Here is a 23,363-nt window from a genome sequence, read left to right on the forward strand (position 1 = left end):
TCTACTGTATAGCACAGGGAACTATACTCAATATTTTGTATTAACCTTTAAGGGAAGAGAATCTGAAGAAGGATATATATATATATCTGAATCGCTGTGCTGTACACCCAAAGCTAACATGATATTGTAAATCAACTATACTTCAATTTTTAAAAATGTCCAGCATATATACACTACCAAATGTAAAATAGATAGCTAGTGGGAAGCAGCCGCATAGCACAGGGAGATCAGCTCAATGCTTTGTTTCCACCTAGAGGGGTGGGATAGGGAGGGTAGGAGGGAGACGCAAGAGGGAGGAGATATGGGGATATATGTATAGCTGATTCACTTTGTTATAAAGCAGAAACTAACACACCATTGTAAAGCAATTATACTCCAATAAAGATGTTAAAAAAAAATGTCCAGATTGCCAAACTGAAAAAAAAATAAATGTGCACACCAAAAAAAAAAGTCACCCTCTGACTACCCAGTGTCCATAGGTCAGTCTCTACATGGGAACAGAGTGGACAAACAACCCCATTCTCACCGCATCCTCAATATTTCTCTTGTTCCGCTGGTGTTTGGGGGTGCCTGGGGCTATGTCCTGGGAATAGATTAAGTTGGTAACAGTGAAATTCAGCTGGAAGTTCTGGAAGCTGGGACTGATTGTTGGTTGGTCTGTTGGTAGATGAATTGATGGCTCCACTTCTAGAATAAAAAGAAAGTATGAAGTTTTTAACAAAGAAGTCATTACAGCCAGTCTACTTATTCCTGGCAATGTGGACTGAGCTGGGTTTTTAGAAGTGGGCTACACTCAAAAAGAATGAAATAATGCCATTTGCAGCAACATGGATGGACCTAGAGATGATCACACTAAGCAAAGCAAGTCAGAAAGAGAAAGACAAATACCGTATGATATCACTTATATGTGGAATCTAAAATTCGATACAAATCAACATATCTATGAAGCAAAACCAGACTCACAGACATAGAGAACAGATTTGTGGTTGCCAAGGCGGGGGGGATGTGGGAGGGAGGGAATGGGAGTTTGGGATTAGCAAAGGCAAGCTATTATATATAGGATGGATAAACAAGGTCCTACTGTATAGCACAGGGAACTATATTCAATATCCTGTGACAAACCGTAATGAAAAAGAATATATATATGTATAACTGAGTCATTTTGCTGTACAGAAGAGGTTAACACACCATTGTAAATCAACTGTACTTCAATAAAATTAAAAAAAAAAAGTGGCCTACAGAGGACCGTTCATCTGCCTGTTCACCTTGAATCCACTCATCTGTCTGCCTGTCCAACTCTCCACCAAGCATTATGAGAGTTCACTAGGATGTGGGGAAGAGGAGCTTGGGCTTCTCTGGGGCACAGTTGGCAGGTGCAGGTGCTGACCATCTCAGTGGGCATCTATCACACACCTTTGCTGACCTAGGTTCCTAATGTGTCTTCCTGCCTCTGTTCTTTCTCCCCATCCCCAATCATTGTCCTTTTAACACCGAGAGGATGCGCTTTCTAAAGTAGAATTCTGAGTGTGTCCTGTTCCTCCACAAACCATTCCAGTGCCCAGGAAAGTCCCTGCCCACATCTTCAGCTACAGCTTTCCCATGTCTCATGTCAAGGTGTATGCTTCAGCCACACCAAACTTCTTAAAGCCTCCTCCAATGACATGTTCTTTCTATATTCTCGGTTATAGACACATGTAGTACAGCTGCCCATCTCTTTCCCCCAACTAGGTCCTGTTCTCCTTCAGATCTCAGTTTCTTCATCACTTCCTCTAGAAAACTTTCCAAGAGAGAATTGTGTATCCCTTTTGGGGGTTCCCACAGACTTTTGAAATTCCCTTGTTATAGCGGTTATCACAACGTATCATCAGTGCCTATTTATCTTCATGGCGTATACATTGAATGAATGAATGAATCAACCAATGCATGACTCATAACTGCAGCCTAAGAAGGAAACACAGGATCCTTTACATTCTGGGTTAGAAAAACTGACATGTAAAATAACCATTTCCTTGGTTGCAGTCGCTGCATTTTCTCTTCCTGCATCCTGTTGGATGACACATTGCCATGAATCATCAACATGGGCTTCCAGAAAGCCCCCCTTTTTCCTCTGCAGCCTCTTTCCATTTCACTGCTACCCGGAAGCCCTATCCTTCTTCATAAAACCATCTTTTCCAGCCATGAACCTATTCCCCCACCTTATCTCATACCTGTCACATGCACATCTGTCAACTGGTAGGTGGCACCCAGCCAGTAGGATGAGGCATTAAGGGTCTTGTCTAGAAACACTTGCTTCACCACGCTGGAGTCCAGATTGGAGGAGAACAATGCCTTGATGCTGACCGACATGGGATCCAACCTAGGAACAGAGACCATGGGAACTCAGCCAGCACCCAACACCAGCAGTGTCTCCTGAGTTACTGTTTTATAGAGCCAAAGACCTAAGGACAAGCACTGTGGGTATCTGACTGCCTCTTCCCCCCGGCAAGAGAAGAGACCCTGACCAAAAAGGGAAAGACTTCTAGGGGTTGGGAATAGAAGCAATAACAGTAACAATAATGAATGTCTACTGTGCACCTCTAAGAAGTGAATTCCACATTCCTTCCCCATCACTCTGGTGGAAGCTATTATTATAATTATTCCCATTTTAAAGACAAAGGAACTGAAGTTTGGTAACATTCAAAGTCAGCATCGTGTCCCATGATCCTCCCTCTCTCTAGTATAGATGTCCTAGTTCCTCTACCCATCCCTCAGAGACCTGTTCAAACCCAACTTTGACAGCTCTTGGGCTGTTCACTTCTCTGAGCCTCAGTCTTCCCATGTGAACACTGGGGATGAGCATTGCATTCACTTCCTGGGGGATGTTATGAGAATTAAATGAGATGATCTTGCATGAAAGTACTCAGCAGGGAGCCTGGCCACAGTAAATGGTATTATTGGACTATTATTAGCTGAAAGTTGTATTTCCCAAGAAGGAGGTGGGTGCAAGGGGTTGGTGGCTCCATGAAGTTAATCCTTTTCCTGCACCCCGAAGACGTACAGAAGGAGATGGTAAGATTAGCTGTCAGGGACATGGGGAAGAGTGGGCACCATGTCAATGAACCTTCCAGTTCAAGGGTGTGCCAACAGGGGGTCAGAGCCTCAAGCCGCCAGCTCAGCCAATGCTTCCAATCTCAACTTACATCAAGTTGGTGACCAGGCAGGAGTGGAATATGTCTTGTAGCTGGCTGCCTCTGTACAGTTTTGTGACCTGGAATAAAGGGTAGGGAGAGTGAGTGAGATGGAGGTCTCTTGGGGCTGGAGGGGGCCACTGGAGCCAGTGGAGGAACAAACATAGGTCTTGAAGGAAGGGAGACCTGAGTTCCAATCCTGGCTCTGCCCTTAACTCACTGTGTGACCTTAGGCACAGTGCTCCCCTTTCTGAGCCTCAGTTTGCCCATCTGAGATGTGGGGAGGCAGCTAGGGTACGACCCCTGGAATCTGAAAGAACCCAGAACATGTGGGTAAAGTGAAGAGTTGAAGCCATCACTTAACAGATGTAAGTCAGACTGAGGAATGAGAGGGGCACCCAGAGCAAGGAGAGATGGGAGAGGGGAGAGAGACCCTACCTTGTCCTGGATGTCCTTCAGCAGGGCAATGTACTCTAAGGACGTGGGGTCTGGGTTGCTGAGGTTCCAGTTGATGATGTGGAAATTTAGCTGGTACTCGCTCTGGATAGATAAACTCGGGGGTGCATAGCCTGGAGCCACCAAGAGGAAGAAAAGACAGATGGAGACTCTCAGCTTTTAGGACAGAGGCATGGTGGCCTGAGGGCCCCTACCTACTGTCATAATCAACCAAAACCAGGTCCACCTGTTGGGGACTATAGGGCTCCCAAATGGAAAGTCACCCCGTAGAGGGGGAAAACTGGAATTTTATAAGGAAACTCCTAAGCTGAGCTTTTCTGCTTGTGCTTATGCAGTTCCCGCTTCCTGGAATGCTCTTCCACCCTTTTCTTTTCCAGGAAAACTCCTATGTCTGCTTCAGGAGCCCATTGAGGTGGAGCTCCATGAGAGCAGGCATTCATCTATCTTGTTCTTGTCATGTTCAGTGCCTAGTACAGTTTCAGGAGGCACTCCTTGACTTGCCCCATCTCTGCACTCCCATGGCACCCTGTTAATAATAGTGTCTCTGCCTTTTTTGTGTCCTTAAGTAATATATATATTTTTTGGCCATGCCATGCCACATGTGGGATCTTAGTTCCCCAACCGGGGATCGAATCTATGCCCCCTGCAGTGGAAGCGCAGAGTCTTAAACACTGGACCGCCAGGGAAGTCCCCGCAAGTAATATTAAAAAAAAAATTTATTTTATTGAAGTATAGTTAATTTACAATGTTGTGTTAATTTCTACTGTATAGCAAAGTGATTCGGTTATACATATATATATATATTTTCATATTCTTTTCCATTATGGTTTATCACAGAATATTAAATACAGTTCCCTGTGCTATACAGTAGGACCTTGTTTATCCATTCTATATATGATAGTTTGCATCTGCTAACCCCAAATTCCCAACTCACCCCTCCCCCATGGCAACCATAAGTCTCTTCTCTGTAAGTCTGTTTGTTTCATAGATAGTTTCATTAGTGTTATATTTTAGATTCCACATATAAGTGATATCATATGGTGTTTGTCTTTCTCCTTCTGACTTACTTCACTTGTGTCCCTAAGTAATCTTTTTTTTTTTTTTCCTAAGTAATCTTGAGTTCACTTGATTATGACTTTTTCAGAGACAGAACCTGTGTATTCTATCTCCATGGCCAGAACATGGCTTGGGACAGAATGGTCACACATATGAGTCTGTTGAATGAATAAATGTGAACTGCAGTGGATCCCCAGATATTAGGGCTGAGATACTCATCTTTCATTTGTTCACTCTTTCATTGGGTACTATGATGTGCCAACATACTAAGAACTGAGGATACAGTGCCACGTTAAACAAACACTAATTTTATAGAATTGGATAATTAAACAAATAATTGCTGTGAAGTGATAAGTGTTGGTCTGGTGCTCAGCTAGGAACTATGAGACCGTGTTCAGCAGGGTTTCTCATCCTCAGAACTACTGAAATTTCAGGCTGTATAATTCTCGGTGGTGAGGTTCTCCTGGGCACTGGAGGATATTAGCTACATATCTGGCCTTTATCCACTAGATGCCAGTAGCACTCTCCCCCATTATGACAATCAAAAATGTCTCCAGACACTGCTGAGTATCTCCTAGGGTGGGGCAGAATCACCCCCAGGTAAGAACCACTGGCATGGATGAACCTCGCATAGAAGAACCTCTATCCCAAGAGATCCCATGGGTCAGACATTTTGGTATTGAATGAAAATTCATTACATTCATTTGGTCAAAGAATTTTGTGCTATTTTCCTGAACTGACAGGACAGACCCTCCCCATGGAGGTTTGGGGAGGGTGCTCCTCAAATAAAACTTTGACTGACTTGTTCAAGAGGAAATAAAATAGAACAGCGACAAGTAATGATCACTATAGGTCCAAGTTCAGCATGAACACTCACCATTGACGAAGAGGCTGTCCTTGGCCAGGGTGTAGAAGCCCATCTGGGTGGCACCACTGGTCAGCTGGTTCAGCTCCCAATAAAGCTGCTCTCTGTCCAGCCTGTGGCCCGTGGGGTCAGGGTGGTAGGTGCAGACGGCATCCATGCTGGTGGCTGCACCATCCTTCTCAGGTCTGGGGAGAGAGAGAGGTGGGGACTCAAGAGAGAGGTCTTGAAACCTCTGGGTGTGGGGCCAGATAGAGGGAGAAGCAAATGGGAGGTCAGTGGGAAGACTGAGAAAGGGATGGTCACCCAAAGTGGTCCTTACTGGCAAATGCTCAGGAAAAGGTCTTACTTGAGGGAGATTGGTCTGCAACCCGAGTAGAAGGGGCCCAGGCTGCTCTTCTGGAACAACGATCCAAGCTGGGGAGGTAGGAGAAGGATGAGGAACAGAAAGGACAGGGATTGGGAGAGGGGCTGGGTGGGAATCATCCCACCAGGGGTTGCTAGGACCAACATCTCACCAGGCGCTGCAGGACCATCTCGGTGGAGTTGAACATGGCTGAGCCATTGCTCATGTCTGATGAATATGGAAGGTTGGAGATGGTGAAGTTGAGTGTGAGGGTCTTCAGGTTGTGTCCCATAGCTGCAATAAGGTAGGGGGATAGATGGTTATCACTGAGGCCTGACCTGGGACTACATCAGAGTCCTGCATTCATTATAATCTGTTGTCTTCTCTTCCAGTAGCACTACCTCCCACCAGTGGTGTCACCCAAGTCAAAACCAGCATATTTGCTCGGCTTCTCTTCTCTCACCTCCAATTAACCACAATTCTACTTGCAGAATGGTTCCTACATACATCCCCTCTCTCCATTCCTGTCCCAGCTTAGGTCTTATCTTCTCTGACCTGGACCAACACCCCAGCAGACTCACTGGATGCCCTGTCTAAAGGATGTTCTCTACACTGAATACTAGAAGAAATTTTCTTAAATAAAAATCTCACTACTGTCACCACTGCTCTAGTATCACCCATGGCTACCTATGGCCTTCAGCACTAAGTTCAACTTTTTAATTAATTAATGTTTTCACCACGCGGCATGTGAGATCTTAGTTCCCCGGCCAGGGATCTAACCCATGCCCCTTGCAGTGGAAGTGTGGAGTCTTAACCACTGGACCACCAGGGAAGTCCCTAAGTTCAACTTTTTTCGATCTGGCACTTGAAGTCCTTCTTAATCTGGTTCTTGCCAACCTTTCAGCTTAATTTATCCATCTACTCCAGGTTAAGCTTTAAGCTTCATGCAAACCAAATTCTTCTTAATTTTCCCCGTACACTGTGCTGCTTTTGACCACTGACATTTTGCTCATGGAATCCCATCTGCTAGGAAAACTTTTCATCCCCTATTTGCCTGGATGAGTCCTACTTTTTCTTAAAGACTCAGGTCATGTGAAACTTTCTCCAGAAAGCCTTTCCCTTCAAAATTGTGCTAGGTGCCTCATCCCAAGACCATACCACATTATGTTATAATAGTCTGTTAGTCTCACAAGACTGGAGGCTCCATGAGGGCCAGCATCAGATTGAATTATTGGTATAATATTTGTGATCAGCACGATTGACCTAAAATCAGAATTGCACCCCCTGGCCTCCCAGCTCCTGTGTTACAGTTGGCCGTTGGATGTGTGGGGCTGGAGAGCTTCTCTTGGGAAGGAAAAGGGGCCCCCAATACCTGTGGTGGATTCTGGTTGCACAGGTGATGATGAAGTAGGCAGGAACATGGTAGCTGGTTCGGGAGCTATGGGAAGGGCAGTCATTAGGGAGGAACAGAGCCCCCCACAGAGTGGGAGAAGCCTCCAGGCTTACCTGGGCTCCAGAAGCCCCCAGGCTCACCTGGGCTCTAGAAACCATTCATAGGTTTACCATTAATGAGAGTGAGCGAAGGAGTGATTGTGTGAGTAGAGGGACGAGCAAACCTGTGAATGAAATGAACCCAAGAGAGTGTGAGTGGGTAAACAAGAAAGAGACTGAACAAAGAGGACAGACAGATGGAGGGGCAGAAATACAGGCAGACAGACGGGATACTTAGACGGACAGAGGAAGAATGGACAGAAGGAGGGTCAAAGAGAAGGAAAGAAGAATAAACACAAGGAAGAAAAGTTGAGAGATGAATGGAAGTGCAGAAGGAAAGAAAGACAAACAGGTGAATAGGCAGAAGGATGGTTGGTTGGATGGATGGATGGATAGATGGATGGACGGGAGGGAGGGAAGGAGGGAGGGAAGAAGGAAGAGGTCTGAGAGAAGGGATAACTAGGAGAATGGAAGAATGGATGGGTGAAAAGATAGGTGAAGTGATCATTGGATGAGTGAATGGACAAATGTGGCCAAACCACTGAGTAGCCACCAGAGTTTGCAACTTGACACCAAGGCCCATTCTGCAGCCCCTATTAAAAGGTTTTGTTATCAGGAGGCATGGACTACAAGGTCATTATCTGACCTGAACCCTTATTTCTGTAGCGAACGCTCGTTCAAATTTCTTTCTCCGACCCAGAAGGGTGTGGAAAATTCGGAAAGCCAATACCATGGCTTCAGGTCTAAAAAGAGACAAAGGACTCAGCATCCTTCCTCCCACTGATACCCTGCCCCCACTCAGGAGACCTAGCCTGAGTTTGGGGCAAGCTCCCTTTGTCAGTGAGAAGAAAAGTTTGGCTCAAGACCATTGGAGGCTGAAATGGACAGTGGATGAAAAGATACATACTTGTAAGAGGCTCATCTGGACCATGTTCATTATAACCTGGAAACAAAAAAGTCACACATTAAGGGGAGGCTGAGGAACAAGCCCAGATATCCCTGCCTTTGTCCATGTGGGGCATCTTTCTGGATGTCATTCCCTCTGTACCAGGTGAGCATCTATGCATCTTCTAGGATCAGACTCAAATGTCGTCTCCACTATAAAGGCTTTCCTGACCTTTGGATTAGAGATGACCCTTCCTTACCCACCTCACCAGCAAGCCCCCAACAAGAGACTCTCATAATATTTATGTTCACACATTTTTGCCCCCAAATATCCATCCACCCTGCCATCTGCCCTTCCAACCTCCCTCCAATCTATCCCTACATCCAGTGAATATTTACAGAAAGCTTACAACGTGTCAGGTTCCATTTACATTTGGGGAATATACTGCCGAATCAAACAGTCTTTGCCCCACTGGAGCTTACATTAGGATAGGTTGTACATGTAGCCTGTCTGTCTCTGGTGTCGGGCACAAGGCCTGGCTTATAGTAGATGCTTGGTAAATGCTGAATGAGTGAACACAATGAAGCATATAAGTTGTGCAGCTTACAAGGGGCTGGGGGGAGTCTTTTTTTTTTTTTTTAAATTGTTGAAGCCTCCTTGCTGAGGCCCAGTTTTGTTTTTTTTTTTAAATTTACTTATGGCTGTGTTCGGTCTTTCGTTTCTGTGCGAGGGCTTTCTCTAGTTGTGGCAAGCGGGGGCCGCTCTTCATCGCGGTGCGTGGGCCTCTCACTATCGTGGCCTCTCTTGTTGCGGAACACAGGCTCCAGACGCGCAGGCTCAGTAATTGTGGCTCACGGGCCCAGTTGCTCCGCGGCATGTGGGATCTTCCTGGACCAGGGCTCGAACCCGTGTCCCCTGCATTGGCAGGCGGATTCTCAACCACTGCGCCACCAGGGAAGCCCTGGGGGGAGTCTTAAACTGGCCCCTGCAGTGGCCAAGGTGAAGGGAAAAAATGTGAACTCAGAAGAACCTCAGGACCTAGATTGGTGAAAAACCTACTGTGGGTGTGGACAGTTCCCTTCCCTTCTCTGTAATTCTGTTTTCCTCTTTGCTAAAATAGGAGTCCAGGATGTCTCCTGCTCGCCTGATGGGACCAGGATGTCTCCTGCCCGCCTGATGGGGCAACGGCGATAAGAAAGTGTGAGTTGCCAAACTCTATTCCTAGGTTGGGGACAGAGAGGAGGGAAGCTGAGTAATTTCAGTCAACCTCACCACAGCTGTGTGTTGACCCTCAGAGCCCCCGTTAAGGGTCACCCTTCCAAATGCTCTTTCTTCCTGGATTCTAGGCTGATGCCCAGTGTGTCCGAAGCTTGGATCTCCTAGGTGTTCAGAGTGCCTTTCTGGCATCGGGGCCCCAACCAAGAGAGAAACCCATCCTGGTCAAAAGTGAAAAGTGGGGCTGTAGAGCACAGGAAACTCTACTTAATACTGTGTAATGGCCTATATGGGAAAAGAATCTAAAAAAAAAAAAAGAGTGGAAATATGTGTATGTAAAAAAAAAAAAGCAAAATTATTAGTCATTACAGTTGCAGATTTAAATAAAATGATAATGTCTTAAATTATTAAATAGAAGGAAGAAATAAAAGAGGTCAGTGATTTTTTAAAAATTACCCCTAACGGTTGTAGAATTTAGAATTAGATGTTATGTCATTTGCGGGTAGTGATGGTTTTTCTTCTTCTTTTCTGGTTTGTGTGTCTTTTGTTTCTTTTTCTTGTCTGTTTGCTGTGGCTGGGACTTCCAATGCTATGTTGGGTATAGGTAGTGAGGGTGGGCATCCTTGTCTTGTTTCTGGTATTGGGGGAAGGGCTTTCAGCTTTTCACTATTGAGTGTGATGTTGCCTGTGGGTTAGTCATAGATGGGCTTGATGTGTTCTCTCTGTGCCATCTTCGATGGGGTTTTTTGTTATGAATGGGTGTTGAATTTTATCAGGTGCTTTGTCTGCATCTATTGAGATGATCATGTGATTTTTATCCTTCCTTTGTTGGTGTGTTGTATTACATTGATTGATTTGTAGATGTTGGACTATCCTTGTATTCCTGGAATGGATCCCACTTAAGCATGATGTATTAAAAAAAAAGTGAGGGTTTCCCTGGTGGCACAGTGGTTAAGAATCTGCCTGCCAATGCCCTGGTCTGGGAAGATCCCACATGCCGCGGAGCAACTGGGCCCGTGCACCACAGCTACTGAGCCTGCGCTCTGGAGCCCGCGAGCCACAATTACTGAAGCCTGCGTGCCTAGAGCCCGTGTTCCGCAACAGGAGAAGCCACTGCAATGAGAAGCCCGCGCACCACAACGAAGAGTAGCCCCCACTTGCCGCACTAGAGAAAGCCCGTGCGCAGCAACGAAGACCCAACGCAGCCCCCCCCAAAAAAAAGGGGCTTCCCTGGTGGCACAGTGGTTGAGAATCTGCCTGCTAATGCAGGGTACGCGGGTTCGAGCCCTGGTCTGGGAAGATCCCACATGTCACAGAGCAACTAGGCCCGTGAGCCACAACTACGGAGCCTGCATGTCTGGAGCCTGTGCTCCGCAACAAGAGAGGCCGCGATAGTGAGAGGCCTGCGCACCGCGATGAAGAGTGGCCCCCGCTTGCCACAACTAGAGAAAGCCCTCGCACAGAAATGAAGACCCAACACAGCCAAAAATAAATAAATAAATAAAAATAGTAAAAAAAAAAAAAAAAAAAAAAATGCCAAGTTTGAGAAATTGCTGTACACAGATTCACAGTTCTGGTACAAATCTAGCATTACCTTGTGGCTTATTATTTTTTTTAATAAATTAATTTTATTTATTTATTTTTGGCTGTGTTGGGTCTTCGTTGCTGCGCACGGGCTTTCTCTAGTTGCAGCGAGCAGGGGCTCCTCTTCGTTGCAGTGTGCGGGCTTCTCATTGCGATGGCTTCTCTCGTTGAGGAGCATGGGCTCTAGGCGCACGGGCTTCAGTAACTGTGGCACGGGGGCTCAGTAGTTGTGGCTGGCGGGCTCTAGAGCGCAGGCTCAGCAGCTGTGGCCCACGGGCTTAAGCTGCTCCGTGGCACATGGGATCTTCCCGGACCAGAGCTCGAACCCGTGTCACCTGCACTGGCAGGCAGATTCTTAACCACTGCGCCACCAGGGAAGTCCAAACTCAGCATTTTTGACATTTTTGTCTAGAGAATTCATTTTGGTGAGGAGCTGCCTTGCGCATTGTGAGATGTTTAGTAGCACTTCCTGCCTCTACCCACTAAATGTCATTAGCACCCCACCAATCATGACTTGAAAATGTCTCCAGATGTTGCCAAGTATCCCCTGGGGTGCAGAATCTTCCCCAGTTGAGAATTACTGGTATAGAGAGACACGGACTGTAGGAGACCCCGGCCCCACATGGACACTCACCATTGACATGGAGCTTATTACGGTCCAGGGTGTAGGTGCCCAGCTGGGTGACTCCATGAGTCAGCTGACTCAGCTCCTGGTACAACTTTTCTCTGTCCAGCCCGGGATGCATGGGGTCAGGATGGTAGGTGCAGATGGCATCCACTCCAGTTGCTGCCCCATCCTTTTCAGTCCTAGAGTGGCAGGGACAGAGGAATAGGGACATTCAGAGGTGTGGGAGAGTTATATAATTTGTTCATCTTGAGACCAGCTGGGACCATTTACTGCCGTGCTTGCACCTGGACAAATGTCTCCTCAAGCAACAAAATACAAAGAAAGTATAAGGGACTAAAAATAACTGCGTGCATGCACAGTTGGGGCAAATTATGGACAACAAGATACAAAGAGACCAAAATACCCAACTGCCACTTCTGAAGAGCCAGGAGCAAAAGCAGGGGGTTGGGAGCAAAAGCAGGGTACTGCGCATGCCCCCTGCACACAACACCACCAAAGGGGTGGGCAAAACACCTAAGCCACCCCTCCAGCCCCATCCCTGGACACACCCCTCCCCTCACCCCATATAAGCCACCCTCGTGCATCTGCTTATCCAACTCGCCCCCCATCTTGGGGAGTGAGCAAGCAAGGGGACCTATTGCTTGTTCTTGCTACCCCCTGCCACAGCAGGGGCCCCAATAAAGCCTTGCCTGAATTTCTTGTCTGGCCTCTCATCAATTTCTGTTGATTAAGGAGGCGAAGAACCCTTGTCGGTAAAAATCTCCCTCCTTTAGACTGATCCCCACCCCCGCCCCACCCCCGCTTTGGTTTATGACATTTCTCTTTACTGGGTCTTGTCTGGTTTCTCAGCCATGGTCTTTTCTGGGTCCTCTTCGTCTAGGTACCTTCCTACTCCATAAAGTGATTGATCTTCACGTCTTCACCCTCAGCCAACTTCTCTTCTTTTTCCCCTCATTCTTCTTGGATTATTCGGTTCATACTCACTTTTTTCAGCTACCAGCTTTATTATCATGAAATCCAGTTTCTCTCTCTCTAGCCAAGACCTCCCTCTTGAGCTCTGTGCCACGTAACCAACAGCCTCAAGGATGTCTTCCAGACCCATTAGATTCCAATGGGAAGATAATTAAGTTTATTATCTTCCCCCCTAAAAATGCAGAACCTGCTCCTTCTCCCACGTTTCTATATCAGTGCCAGAGCCAGAGATGTAGGAGGCTTTCTGGACATTCCCCATCCTTTGTCCCCCCCCATCCAAGCAATATCAGGTCCAGTCTGACATCTCACTGGTCTCCCCACCTGCTGTTCCCTCATCACAGCAAATTTTTCCACCCCCATACCTACCAGTGTTCTACTTAAAATAAACTACACCATTTCAGACTCTGCTTACGATGGTTGCATGGTTTCCTACAGCTTTGAGTAAGTATAACTAATATTTATGGAACACCTACTAGTTGATAATATTTATGGAACACCTACTGGGTGATCTATTTTTACATTTGCTATCTCTTTTTATCTTTTCAGCAACTCTATGAGCTAGATGCTGATATGATTCCCACTTTATAATTGAGAAAACAAAGTCATGCAGATATTAAAGAACTTCCCAAGCATCACACAGCTAGTGACAGAAACAGGGTGTGATGTCATGTATTTGGACACTGAGACCATTAATGCTTGACCTTGGGAATTCCCTGGTGGTCCAGTGGTTAGGACGCCGCACTTCCACTGTAGGGGGCACGGGTTCAACCCCTGGTCGGGGAACTAAGATCTCACAAATCCTGCAAGCTGCGCTTTTGCTGTGCAAAATACTGTGAAAATTCCTTAGTATGACCTTTGGCCCCAGCTCCAATCTGAACTTTTGATGATATTTACTAGTCCAAACTCATCCCACAATTCATCCACCATTCATGCAACTACACTTAATTTATCTATCCACTCAGCAACCTCTTTCTCTAGCTCTTTCTTTTCCCCTTCCTTCCTTCCTTTCTTCCTTCCTCTCTCTCTCTTCTTCCCTCCCTCCCCGCTTCCCTTCCTCCCTTCTTCCCTCCTCCCTCATTCATTCAGTTTGCCTCACACTCTACTCTCACAGACCTTTTCTCATGTACCATGATATTTCTCACATCTATCCCATTACTTAAGGTATGCCAGCCCTTGAAATATCCATGCCAATGTTTCTTCTGGCAAATGCACACTCGACTGTCAACACTTGGCTCAGGCATCACCTTCTCCAGCCAGCCTCCACTCAGCCCCCTAGATGGAGCTAAGAGTCTATTCTCTGGGCTCCTATGGCCACTGTGAAGTGCTTTATCATTGTACTAACCACATTCATATTACAGTTTTAAGTCCATATGGCTGTTGTCCTTCTACACTGGGGGCACCTTGAGGGAAGGGCCCATGACTGATTCTCTCAGTGCCCTTAGCACCTGTCACAGGGCGTGTCCTGAGGTACCTCACTTCATGTTTGTTTAATGAGTCAGTGTTGCCCTTTCTGACTGCTGAGTGTGAATGCTCCATGCATCTGCTTATCCAAATAATTTAAGACCTTTGACAGCCACCTCTTTCAGGAAGCCCTCTCTGATACACTCAGCCAGGGTGTATGTCTTCTCCGCTGAATTCCTGGAAGGCCCCAGTCATTTATGGTTCTCACCTTGTAGTTGTCATGTTCAGGTCTTCACCTCCAGGTGAGCTTGCCTGTGACAGTGCAGCCCTCAGGTTGTAAGGAGGGGCGGAGTCTTACCTGAGCAGAGTCAGTCTGCAGCCAGAGTACAGTGGGCCGATACTGGTGTTCTTGAACAGAGGACCAAGCTGGGGAGAAGGGGGAGGAACATGAGCAAGAGGGGCTGAGGGACTGGGTGGGGTGAGGACAAGGCAGGCCAGCGAAGGCATTGAAGGCCTCTTACCAGGCGATTCAGAGGCTTCTCAGTGAAGTTGAACTTTGCGGAGCCTCTGTGCCCCATGTCTGGGGTATAGAACAGGTTGGTGATGGTGAAATTAAGGGTGAATGGCACCAGGGCTGGGCCCATGCTTGCAACTGGAGGGAGAAAGAGAGAGAGGAGACCCATCAGTCTTAGGCCTAAGCTGTTTAAGGGCGAAGGGACTAGTGCCATCTCTCTGCCCATAGTGCCTAGTAGGTGAAGACTGAGATATCCCATTGGGATACCCCCCTCGTCACCTCCTCAGCCAGCCAGGGGAGGAGAAGGGACCTTTGTCCTAGAAGTGCAACATCAACTTGAAAGGAAACCTCAACCCTCTTATCCTGGAGTGTCCAAAGGCTGACATGTCATGGACATTTTTGTAGGAACAGGAGGGACCAAGACCTTTGTGCTCAGGCCTTAAGCCACAAATACTTGAGCAGTCAAGAAAATCAAAATAACAGTAATTTTTAAAGATGTGCATCTTATATATTTTATTAACCCTAACTTATGGTTACCAGGGGGGAAAGGGGGGAGGGATAAATTGGGAGATTGGGATTGACATATACACACTACTATATATAAAATAGCTAACTATTAAGAACCTACTGTATAGCACAGGGAACTCCACTCAATACTCTGTAATGGCCTATATGGGAAAAGAATCTAAAAAAGAGTAGCTATATGTATACGTATAATTGATTCACTTTGCTGTACACCTGAAACTGACACAACACTGTAGATCAACTCTACCGCAAGAAAAATTTTTTTAAAACGTGCATCTCATGTATTTTATTAACAAGCTTACATTTATTAAAAATATTCTTAAATTTTTTATACAATTTTATTTATTTTTATTTATTTTATTTTTTTGGCTGCGCTGCACGGCATGTGGGATCTTATTCCCTGACCACGGATCGAACCCGTGCCCCCTGCATTGGGAGCTCGGAGTCTTAACCACTGGACCATCAGGGAAGTCCCTTTTATACAATTTTAAAGGTTACTTTCCATTTACAGTTATTACAAAATATTGGCTATTTTCCCCATGTTGTACAATACATCCTTGAGCCTATCTTACACCCAGTAGCTTATGCCTCCCACTTCCCAACCCCTGTGTTGCCCCTCCCCCCATCCCCACCGGTAACCACTACTTTGTTCTTTACATCTGCGAGTCTGCTTCTTTTTTGTTATATTCACTAGTTTGTTGTATTTTTTTAGATTCCACATATAAGTGAGATCATACAGTATTTGTCTTTCTCTGTCTGACTTATTTCACTTAACATCATACCCTCCAAGTCCATCTGTGTAGCTGCAAATGGCAAAATTTTGTCCTTTTTTATGACTGAGTAGTATTCCATTGTACACACACACACACACACACACACACACACACACACACACACACACACACACACACATCTTTTTTTATCCATTCATCTGTTGATGGACGCTTAGGTTGCTTCCATATCTTGGCAATTGTAAATAATGCTGCTATGAACGCTGGGGTGCAGTTATATTTTCAAATTAGTTTTTGTTTTTTTCAAGAGTGGAATTGCTGGGTCATATAGTAGTTCTATTTCTAGTTTTTTGAGAAACCTCCATACTGTTTTCTGCAATGACTATACCAATTTACATTCCTACCAACAGTGTACAAGGGTTCCCTTTTATCCACATCCTTGCACACAGAATAGCAGTAATTTCCAGGAAGAAAATGTTCATATCAATAGGAATAGAATAGAGATTAGCTATGGGGAAAAGCTATTTTCTAGGGGACGGTCTGAGCAAGAACATGCTGTGATGAGATTTGGAAGACAAGGAGGAACCAAGCACAGCTGAGTTCCAAAAACAGTAAGTACATGAGGATGGAAGGATGTCTGGGCCCTGCAGGAACAGAAGTGAGGCTGGATTAGGGAGCAAGGTAGACAGTGGGACAGGCTGGGGCTGTGTGGGCATCAGGGTCCAGACCATGCAAGAATCCATCAGCCACTAGATGGGATTTGAAATTTCATGAGACCCAGAGATTAGATTCCTACCTGTAGAGCTGGGGGTGGAGGTCAGAGATGTTGGAGGTCCTGGAGAGAATGTAGAGGTCACCGGAGCTGAAAGAATAAAATTGTTGGATCCTATCATGAAGCAACGAGAGGCTAGAGTTATTAATGGAAACTTGCATCTCTACCTTGGCTTAACCTGAGACTTTTGCTGGTCTGAGGCTATTGTGGGGCTAAGGATCTGGGGGATGGGGCATACTTTCCTCCCAGGGAGCAGGCTAAGGGAGGAAGGGTCCCAGGGTCATGGGAATATCTGAGCCCTCATTACTCACTGCTGGTGGTGGGGATCCAATACTGATGGTTATAACCTGCAGAGAGAGGCAGAAAGAGTAAGATGATGAGAGAAGGTTAAGAAAGGAGTGAAGGGGGACTTCCCTGGCAGTCCAGTGGTTAAGACTTCACCTTCCAATGCAGGGGTTGCGGGTTCAATCCCTGTTCAGGGAGCTAAGATCCCACATGCCTCGCGGCCAAAAAAACCAAAACATAAAACAGAAGCAATACTGTAACAAATTCAGTAAAGACTTAAAAAAAAAAAAAAAGAAAGAAAGGAGTGAAGTGTAGAACTGGAAACACAAGCTCACAGACCTTCCTGAGTGCTTTCTTTGAGATTCATCAATAAATAATGATGGTTATTCTTTATGAGTTAACTGCCTCATACTCTGATGCTCCTGATAATTTCATCCTCATAACCATTATTAACCTCAAAGAAAATAATGATCAAATCACCCTCAATATTGTGGAGATTTACTAGGTGCCTGGAATAATATCAACCTCATCAAATGAATAATAAGGACAGCAATTTTATGTGTGTTTCCAGCCTTATTTGTGTTCTCTTCATCCATGACATATAATTTTGTCCTTGCTTGTTGAGTTTCTCCTAATACCCAGCTCTCCAAAGACAAAGTTTGACCTCTGACAGCATAGTTCTTGGACTTCTGTAATGTTGGACTGAGAATAGTGAGGGAGATGGAGAGAGAGAGAGACTTGGGGGTCAGCCAGAGAGTATAAAGTTGGAGAATAAGAGAAAATGGAGGAAAGCAGATTTGAATAAGTATGGTTCTGGATAATGGATTGGATCCTCTTTGATGCTCTGTAAGAAATGCAAGTAAAACTTAGACTTATTTTATATTTAATAGTCTCATTGGGTTTATTGAAATGAAACTTCTCTGAGGCTTGACCAAGTGGAGCCTGTGGTTTACTTGGGTTATTCAGGTTTCATCTCATTTGACTCACACTTAGGTGACTTTTTTTTTTTTTTTTATAAGGAATTGGCTTATGTAATTATGGAGGCTGAAAAGTCCCAAGATCTGCCCTCTGTAAGCTGGCGACCCATTAGAGTCAATGGTGTAGTTCCAGTCCAAGTTCGTAGGTGACTTTTTAAAAAATTCCATTCTAGCAACAAGAGAGGCCGCGATAGTGAGAGGCCCGCGCACCGCGATGAAGAGTGGCCCCCGCTCGCCGCAACTAGAGAAAGCCCTCGCACAGAAACAAAGACCCAACACAGCCAAAAATAAAAAATAAATAAATAAATAAATAAAAAATACTTAAAAAAAAAATTCCATTCTAAAAATGGACAAAAGTCTGGAGAGGTCATGACTTGCCCAGGGCCACATAGTAAGCAAAAGGCAGGACCAGGGCTTAATTAAAGCAAGACCTATAGTTCACCAAAACCCATAGTGGTTAACTACTGCTTTCAGGTAATTCCCAAGGACTGCTGAAATACAAAATAGATTTTAATCCATGTAGAAAGAAATTGTCCAAGGTGATATAGTGACATAATTACTTAGTTTAAATTGTTGTATTAGGGGCCCCTTAATATTCTTTTCCATCCTGAGATTGGAGGCTTGTTATAGCCGGGTTAGTCTGAGCTGTAGCCACGTAATTAGGTGGGCTTAGATTTTCGAGTCAATTTAGGTTTGAGTCTCGATTCTACCACATGTATTAGCTGTCTGATATTGGGAAAATGGATTTCTGTCCCTGAACTTTGTTTGATCCTCTGTAAAATATACATAATACCCCATAGAGTGCTGGGCAGGATTACTAAGACATAATACATATAATGCTTTAGAACATAGGAATCCCTCAATAAATATTAGCCTTTAGTACAGGTGGTATTGCGGGTGCTGTTGCTAAGAGCATTGTGGCAAAGGAATTTGTTGCCAAAAGCATTACTAACAGCTTTGTTGTGTGTTTCTTAGGTGGGGTGTAGTTCCAGCTGGCCCTTGGAGAGTGAGTAAAGGGGCCACAAGCTGCCATAAGGAAGAGAAAGAAGTGCAGTCACTGCATTGGGAACCCATTGCCTCTTGGGGAAGAGTTAACCCCAATGGCCACCATGGGCTTGCTTTACCCTTTTTCTTCTTTGATGTCTGCACATTCCATTTGGGCTTCTGTGAAAGGTCATTGAAATGAAGTAAACTTTGGAGGAAACCTTTATTTCCAGACCTGGAAAGTTCCTTTTTAGGTGTTCTGAGGGGAGAGAACTGAGCCTCCATGGAAATTCTAGGTCGGTCCAGAACTATGAAGGTGGGTACAGAGAAATTACACTGCAAGGAGACCCCAGCTACAGCAGAACTGCTCACCATTGACATAGAGACTGTTCCTGTCCAGGGTGTAGGGGCCCAACTGAGTGATACCATGGGTCTGTTGGCTTAGTTCCCAATACAGCCGTTCTCTGTCCAGCCTGAAGCCTGTGGGATCTGGGCGGTAGGTGCAGACCGCATCCATTCTGGTGCTTGTTCCATCCTTGTCGGCCCTGGGGAAGGAGGGACATGGGAGTAGGAACATAAAAGACACCTGAGGGTTAGATACTCTTGACAACACCTTCCTTCAATTGCACTTCTTGGTTTTTATTTTTTAAAATTGAAAAAAATTTTTTTATTGGAGTATAGTTGATTTACAATGTTGTGTTAGTTTCAGGTGTACAGCAAAACGAATCAGTTATACGTATGCATGTATCCACTCTTTTTTAGATTCTTTTCCCATGTAGGCCATTATGGAGTATTGAGCAGAGTTCCCTGTGCTATACAGTAGGTCCCTATTAGTTGTCTATTTTATACATAATAGTGTGTATATGCCAATCCTAATCTCCCAATTTATCTCTCCCCCTCTCTTACTCCCTGGTTTGAGAGGTGTTTGTTTTCTACATTTGTAACTCTGTTTCTGTTTTGTAGATAAGTTCATTTGAACCTTTTTTTTTTTAGATCGGCACTCTTCCCTAGGTTTTATCTGCTTTCTTGAACACGTCTTTTTCTGTCTCATGTGGGGATCCAGATCCCCCCACCTCCTTAAGTGCAGTACTCTCTAGGGCTACTCCTTAGCTCAGTTTCTTCTTTTTCTCCCTGTTCTTTCTACTAATTGCTTCAAGCTCATTGTTTCACTACCAGCCCCTAGTACCTTCCCTGTCCACTCATGAAGGTAAATACAGATAGTGTCCACTCCAGCAACAGTTGAATCCTGCTTGGACCCTGGGGTTGGGGATGTAAAGCTCCCAGGGAGGAAACTCCTGAGAATCCTGGGGCCAGGTAGCACGTGGAAGGGAAAAGCAAGAGGATCAGAGACCTTGGAGAATGTGAGTGAATCACCCCCATGGCTGGCTGTGACGTTGTGTGACAACTATTGTGGAGCCTGAAAGGGGGGACTTTATTTCAAGTTGGAAAGTCCAAAGGCTGAGGTCAACTCTTTAGGAACACATGTTGGGTAGGCAACCAAGTTTGGAGAGAAAGAGAGAAAATGAGTTAAGAAGTAATAAAGGGAAAGATGGTTCAAAAATATCTTTGTCCTGAATTTAAGCTGACCCTACAGTGATTCACCCAGCTTTGCAGGTAGGAAGAAAGATCCTATCCCTCCCCTGTCTGGGAATTCTACTTGCTATTATCCATGCTATTCAAAGCATTCCCATGATATGTCTATACAGCATAGTGCAGTGGTTCTCAAAGTGTGGCCCAAAGACCCCTGGAGTTCCCAAAACTCACAGGGCATCCACCAAGTGAAAAATATTTCTTAGTAATACTAAGACATTATTTTCACTCTCGCTCTCTCAGGAGTATACAGTGAGATTTTTTCCGGAGGCCACAGGTGAAATATTGTAAAATATGGAATGCAGAAGCAGATATCCTTCTGTGTCTTCTACTAAGCCAGACATTTAAAAAATTTGGAAAAATATAAACAATAACCCTCTTCTCATTACACTTTTGGGGGGGGTGGTAGGAGAAATATGGCTATTATTCATAAAAATATGTTATTTATGCTAACCTGTAATGGTATTATCATTTTTAGTGAATTAATGAATAAATCTTTATAAAATTTATCCATTTTTTGGTAAGCACATAAAGTTCTTTAATATGGTTTTAGATTCTAGATTGCAACCAACTTTTAATAATTACCATTTACTGAGTTTGATGCAGTTTGGCATAGTATCAAATAAGTATATATACAATTTTCAGAAAAGACAAAATCTTTGCTTACAACTTACTGGGTTTTCTCTCTCTCTCTCTTTTGGTTGAAGTAAATGAAGATTTCTCCATTTTAATTTCTAATACAGTAAATATGGACAATATAACCCTTAAGTCCAAAGGCTCTTTGGAGTTCAGGGTACTTTTTTTTTTTTTTTTTTTTTTGGCTGCGTTGGGTCTTTGTTGCTGTGCGCGGGCTTTCTCTAGTTGCAGTGAGCAGGGGCTACTCTTTGTTGTGCTGTGCAGGCTTCTCATTGCAGTGGCTTCTCTTGTTGCAGAGCACGGGCTCTAGGTGTGCGGGCTTCAGTAGTTGTGGCACGTGGGCTCAGTAGTTGTGGCCTGCTGGCTCTAGAGCGCAGGCTCAGTAGTTGTGGCGCACGGGCTTAGTTGCTCCGTGGCATGTGGGATCTTCCTGGACCAGGACTCGAACCTGTGTCCCTTGCATTGGCAGGCGGATTCTTAACCACTGTGCCACCGGGGAAGTCCCTGGGTACTTTTTAAGAATGTAAAATGCTATTGAGCCCAGCAAGCTTGAGCACTGCTGGTATTGTGGTTAAAAGGAGCGACTCAAGAACCAGAACACCTGGGCTCAAACCCTGACTCCTCTAAAGCAAGTGACTTGACTACTCTGAGCCTTAGTGTTCCGTCTGCAAGGTAGGATAATAATCATGTTCTTGTGAGGATGAGATGAATGAAAACATGCAAACCACTTGGATTATTGTGTGGTATGTAGTATGGGCAATATTATTATTATTATTATTATTATTATTATTATTATTATTATTTATTCTCCCATCTTATGGAGAGATGGGGGCAGAGAACCCACCCCTTCAGCAGGATGACTTGAATTGGCTGCATGAAGGACCTCATGGAAAGGCCATAACATCATGAAGTGTAAGAAATGGGTACTGAGCACACTGACCTCAGAGGACAGAGAGGAGAAGAGAGGCCATTTCTGCAGAGTTCAGGTCCATTTGAGAGTTTTAAAATTGCAATATATCCTACTGGTAATCTATATTTGTTTTGTGTCCCCCTTTGGTTCAGTACCTCTTTTCAGGGAATAAACTGCAGAGCTGTAGTATCTAGAGTTTGTCTCCCAGCAGGATAGAGATGAGCTGGGGGCAGGGAGAGTGTCAGGGATTCTGGCAACACAGTTGGCAAAGATGTTACACCAGCTGGCACTACGAGATCCCATTAATAGAATGCTCACAATGGGTCAGGCATTGTATTGAACAATTAACAACCCCAAGAGTAAGGTACTGTTATTATCACCATTTTATAGATAATGTGATTGAAGAACAGAGAGGTTTTGTGACTTGCCCAAGATCACACAGCTAGCAGGTGGGAGAGGAGGGCTTTAAACCCAGGCACTTTTGATCCTCTATGATACACAAGTAGCTGTGGTTGACCAGGGTGTGGGGGACCAAGAAAGGAGAGAATTGGCGTTTCTGGAGGTGATCTGGAGGAAGTCTCACCTGAGCAAGGTCAGTCTACAGCTGGTATACAGGGAACCAACGCTGCTCTTTTTGAACAGAGGACTGAGCTGGAAAGAATGAGATGGGGATTAGCAGCAGGGACCAAGATAGCAGGGTGTGGTAGGGTTGGGGCAAGGTGGGCATTGGCGGGGGTCTCTTACCAGGTGCTGCAGGTCTCTCTCAGTGGCACTGAATAACTCAGAGTCCGAGTTTCCCATGTCCTCTGTGTAGTGCAGGTTGGTGATGGTGAAGTTGACAGTAAAAGGCATCAATAAAGGAATTGCAGCTGCAGTGGTGGGGAGAGTAAAATGAGGCCAGTCCTGAGTCAAGCCTGGGCTGGGGGCAGGAGGTAAGACTCTGAGGACATACCTTAACTCCATTGCCCAGTTGTGGGTCTGGCCTAGGCTGTCCTACCTGAGACACCTCATGTAACAATCCCTGTCCAGGGCCCTCTCACATAAGGTGACCAACCATCCCAGTTTGCTGGGACTATGTGGATTTCTGGGATGCAGAGCTGGTCACCCTACTCCCACTTCCCCTTGGCTCTTACCATTTCACCACACACCAGCACTTGCATCTCTTTGTCTTAGGGGACTTAGGCCCAGGGGGCATCCGTCTAGCAATGACTGATGGGGGTTGGTGGATAAATACCCCAGCTCCCTCACCACCAAGATGGGATAACTCCAAAGTGCATGTTCTGTGCATTCTCTCAGGGTCCCTCTCCAGCCTCCAGAACTGTGAGATGATAGATTTCTGTTGTTTAAGCCACCCAGTATGTTGTACTTTGTTAAG

At 45.2% G+C, this 23,363-nt stretch overlaps 1 protein-coding gene and 1 pseudogene across 3 annotated transcripts in view; one reads left to right on the top strand and one right to left on the bottom strand.

Moving 5' to 3' along the window:
* Window positions 1-23,363, top strand: part of LOC309658690 (protein LRATD2 pseudogene) — a 249,426-nt pseudogene that overhangs the window by 18,576 nt on the left and 207,487 nt on the right. The gene's annotated exons all lie outside the window — the stretch shown is intronic.
* The window catches only part of LOC309658650 (mucin-16-like), a 36,523-nt gene that overhangs the window by 8,587 nt on the left and 4,573 nt on the right, over window positions 1-23,363 (bottom strand). The window contains exons 2-18 of one of the 2 annotated variants that reach the window (XM_082457441.1): window positions 22,733-22,857; window positions 22,572-22,639; window positions 19,225-19,397; window positions 16,918-16,953; window positions 16,631-16,696; window positions 14,586-14,716; window positions 14,423-14,490; window positions 11,698-11,870; window positions 8,286-8,321; window positions 7,260-7,325; window positions 6,060-6,181; window positions 5,891-5,958; window positions 5,557-5,729; window positions 3,606-3,736; window positions 3,180-3,247; window positions 2,208-2,356; window positions 527-687 (exon numbers count right to left, since the gene is read on the bottom strand). In XM_082457441.1, coding sequence (XP_082313567.1) covers window positions 527-687; window positions 2,208-2,356; window positions 3,180-3,247; window positions 3,606-3,736; window positions 5,557-5,729; window positions 5,891-5,958; window positions 6,060-6,181; window positions 7,260-7,325; window positions 8,286-8,321; window positions 11,698-11,870; window positions 14,423-14,490; window positions 14,586-14,716; window positions 16,631-16,696; window positions 16,918-16,953; window positions 19,225-19,397; window positions 22,572-22,639; window positions 22,733-22,857 — 1,814 coding nt within the window. Of the gene's footprint in view, window positions 1-526; window positions 688-2,207; window positions 2,357-3,179; window positions 3,248-3,605; window positions 3,737-5,556; window positions 5,730-5,890; window positions 5,959-6,059; window positions 6,182-7,259; window positions 7,326-8,285; window positions 8,322-11,697; window positions 11,871-14,422; window positions 14,491-14,585; window positions 14,717-16,630; window positions 16,697-16,917; window positions 16,954-19,224; window positions 22,550-22,571; window positions 22,640-22,732; window positions 22,858-23,363 lie in introns of those variants that run through there. The other variant, XM_082457442.1, reaches the window with a different exon arrangement.

The sequence above is a fragment of the Balaenoptera physalus genome, assembly GCF_965194825.1.
Source record: "Balaenoptera physalus genome assembly, chromosome: 3".
NCBI classification, from domain to species: domain Eukaryota; kingdom Metazoa; phylum Chordata; class Mammalia; order Artiodactyla; family Balaenopteridae; genus Balaenoptera; species Balaenoptera physalus.